Source organism: Phaethon lepturus, unplaced genomic scaffold (assembly GCF_000687285.1).
Source record: "Phaethon lepturus isolate BGI_N335 unplaced genomic scaffold, ASM68728v1 scaffold17211, whole genome shotgun sequence".
NCBI lineage: Eukaryota > Metazoa > Chordata > Aves > Phaethontiformes > Phaethontidae > Phaethon > Phaethon lepturus.
The window spans coordinates 16,577-20,004 of record NW_010518601.1 but is presented as its reverse complement, the minus strand read 5'-3'; the positions used below and the strand labels follow the sequence as shown (position 1 = coordinate 20,004).

Below are 3,428 nucleotides of genomic sequence, written 5' to 3'. Positions count from 1 at the left end.
TCCAGTAGGATGCTGCTTTTTGTCCTGTGGCAGAGTGATAACATTTACTGAATGGCAGATTTACATAGAAAAGACAATTCTTTCTCATAACTTCTCAAGTAAAAGAGTAAAAATGTTCTCAGTGAAATTAGTTGAAAAGTAAAAACTGTAGGCTTCTTTTTTTGTAACTTTTAAGAAATGGAAAATGCTGTAATAGGAAAAAAACAAGATTGGTTTTTTAGAAGAGGACAAACTGTTGTACCTTTTTTGATGAATACGAGCTTCCAGGGTGGAACGGTGTAAGTTCAATGTGTAACAGGTCCTTGGAGAGTGGGAACACTGTGAAGTGTCTAAACAAGTTAATACAAACTTGACAAGAAAACTTTCAGAGGTGCCAAGATCATTACTAGGTTGGTAAGTATTGATTTTGGAGAATTATAAGATCATCTTAAAAACACTGTAACCTGCTGTGTCCCTGCCGCTTTATTTTCATTATTGGAGAGATAAGAAAATGTCAGTAGAAAGCTTATACAAAATAGCACTTTTCTCCCTCTTGTTTAGAGCTTACTTGTCTTTGTCTTGACTCTGAAGTTTTACAGGGAGAATAACTAAAACTGAGCAGTAGCTGTAGCTCCAAATGCCTTTCTCAGTTGCCTTCTCTGTCATAAATGCACATTTTTTTTCTGTTAATAATTGTCCTCCTTCCCTTCTTTGATGTACTATACTATGATTTGAGAGGCTTCCTCAAACGTTACAATAAACAGTTCTCACTCTGTACATGAACTTTATGTACTCTGTGTGCCTGGAAAGTTTCTTTACAGTCAGGTAAAGGCTATCCGTAAACTGCCCTAGCCCATCCGGGAGATGTGCTCCTATGGCCACGGGGCTGGCCGTTTCTCTGATCGCCGCTGGGCTCCACAACCCCAGGTACATTCTTTTTTGATGAAGTGTCAAGACCTTCTCACTCAACCCGGAGTTATGGTTGGCAGAGACTAAACATGGTTTGTTCCGGGGACTTCCTCTTGGAAGTTACTTTCAGGAATATTAGGTTATGGCACTTTCACAAAGTGTGCTACCTTGAGCGTAACCCAAACCTTTCTAGTTTCAGTCCTAAAACAAAGCAATGAATGTTCTAGATCTTCATCTAAGCTTCACTGGGGCTGCTCTTCCCTGGAGCTGTAGAAGGCCCTGGTTGCTTTCATGCCTTCTTGCAAAGTCTGTTTGCGCTCCCCTAAGACAGTATGACCACAACTCTATTGTGAAGACTTGTGACAAATACACCCTCTGAGCTGGCTTTCCAGCTATGAGTGGTGGGGCCAGAGCCTGGAAGAAGGCTCCTCTTTTCCTTTCTTCTCGTCCTTCACTCCCTTTGAAGATTTGAAAATCCGGATCAGAGCACGGGAGCAGTGTGAGGTCCACGTGGTGCACGGCCACAACACAAACCAGGATTTGTGTTCTGGAGCTGCTTGTGTTAGTTCCCTACTCCTGTTTTTAGTGGTCCCTGGTTAAGGCAGACCAGTGTGGCGGAGTGGGAAAGGTTAACGTTCCCGCACCGCTGTAGCTGTGATGTTACCTCACGCACGTACAACATAGTCTCATTTTCTTGCACGCCAATTCTGCGTCAGCATGCCGGGAAGGGGTTTATGGCATGTTGTGCATTGAAAATGCTGGAGCTGGGTGAGTTGGGAGAGCAGGGAAAGGGAGGGAAAGGGGATGGCAGCTCTGTTTAAGTACAGCGTGACTGTGTAAACCCGGTCAGGCCTGTGAGTCGAGGCTGGGAGCGCTGTGAAGAGCTTCCTGGCACTTCGCCTTTCCGCTGGGTAGAAGTGGACCTTCTCAGGCTTGCTTTGTGGAGATACAGTCTGCTCAGTGGCTGGTTTCTCTCAAATCCCTCCTTCTCTACGCTGAAAGAAATGCAATACAAACAGTTATTTATGCATGGGAGCTTTCTTTTTTCTTTGGCAAAGAATACTTGCAAATCTCCAGTAAAATAATTAGTCCGGGTCGTTTGTTTAGAGCCTTTGTTTTTTATTGTGCCAAGAGAAAACAGATTAACAGCAGTTTTTAGTAGCTGAACCGGTAACAGTTCTTTGCCTTGCCAGTTCTGCTTACAATACACATGGTAGTCCTCATGTCCTAGCTCCAAACGGCAGGTCCTAACCTAATCTCAGGTACAAGCCTCAAAAAAACTTGAGATTTGCTGTGGAAGGTACCTCATTCAGCAAAAACCTTTATGTTCTTGGCAAGTTTAGTGCAGTATGGGATAACTTTACCAGTTGTCTTTTACATATTGGTAGTAAATCTGTCAGCTTTTTGAACTCACTTTAGAGAGCTAGAAAAAGCCATGAGTCCTATTAAGCAATTAATTTAAATTAATTCTACAGTTCTGTTTTTAAATGGGTAACATAACACTTAAATGTTTTGGAAAGATTGAGGAGACTTTCCAGAAGTATTATCTTTTTAATTAAAAATGAAGGTACGGAGGCGAGATAAATGTAATCGCTCTGAGAAGGGCTTGTTTCTGTATCTCTTCTAAGTAGGTTATGTTTACTGTTCCTTATTAGTTTTGAAGCTCCAGGTGACTGGATCCTGCTGTCTTTCATAATAATCTTCCTTGGTTTGTTTTGCAGAAGATGATTAAATATCAGACAGGGGTGTACATTGAGTAAACAGTGACAATGTAATTTTCTTACATGTTATAAACTAGGTCAAGGGATGAAACATAAAAGTACATGTAATCGAAATTTCTTTTTTAAAAAAGCTATACAGTGAGTAAAGGAAATAATAAACCGGTGCTGAAATACCACTTATGTGGGTATTACTTTTTAACGAAAACATTAATTTCTTTTCTAGAGAAACATATTGGTGTTCAGTGACTGACTCCATTTCCACTACTTGAGACAAAGTTTAAACTTGATCTTCAGCATCTCAAGTGTCCTCATGTCCAACTGTTTAGGGTTTGATGGGAGGGCAAAATGCTATTTCAGTGGTATGCCATTAAAATAAAAAGCATTGAGTTGTCCCTTGCATAGTCAATATTTTTTTTTGTTTTATTTTTTAAATACCTTTTTTCATAAGCTGGCGCAGACATTTCTGTATCTGTCCTTTTAAAGTGACTTGTCAGATACAAGCCAGATTTAAAAACAACGTAACAATAACAAACTGGTAAAAGGCAAAGTTTTGGATTTTAAACTCTTAAAACTAAACCAAATATGAGAAATCAATTTCTTGTGCATTTAGATTTCCAAGTGGCTTGGTGAATGTTGTTGACGGGCATTTTAAGAACAGATAATTTGATTTCCTTTTTTTTTTTTCTCTTTCCTCTCCTTTTCTCCAGAAATCCCTACCAATATCATAGTTTCCAATTGGTGTTTGCTTGTTGTTAGTGGTGTTAGTGGTTTATTTGGTCTAATTAATCCATTAGTCTTAATCGGCAGGTAAGGTTTGGG

The 3,428-nt window shown here is 39.9% G+C and overlaps 1 protein-coding gene across 1 annotated transcript in view; it reads left to right on the top strand.

Moving 5' to 3' along the window:
• Window positions 1-843: 843 nt before the first annotated feature.
• The window catches only part of LOC104628268 (Fanconi anemia group M protein-like), a gene marked incomplete at its 3' end in the record, with an annotated part of 17,690 nt that continues 15,105 nt past the window's right edge, over window positions 844-3,428 (top strand). The window contains exon 1 of the mRNA XM_010296795.1: window positions 844-906. Within this exon, the coding sequence (XP_010295097.1) occupies window positions 844-906 (63 nt within the window). The remainder of the gene's footprint in view (window positions 907-3,428) is intronic.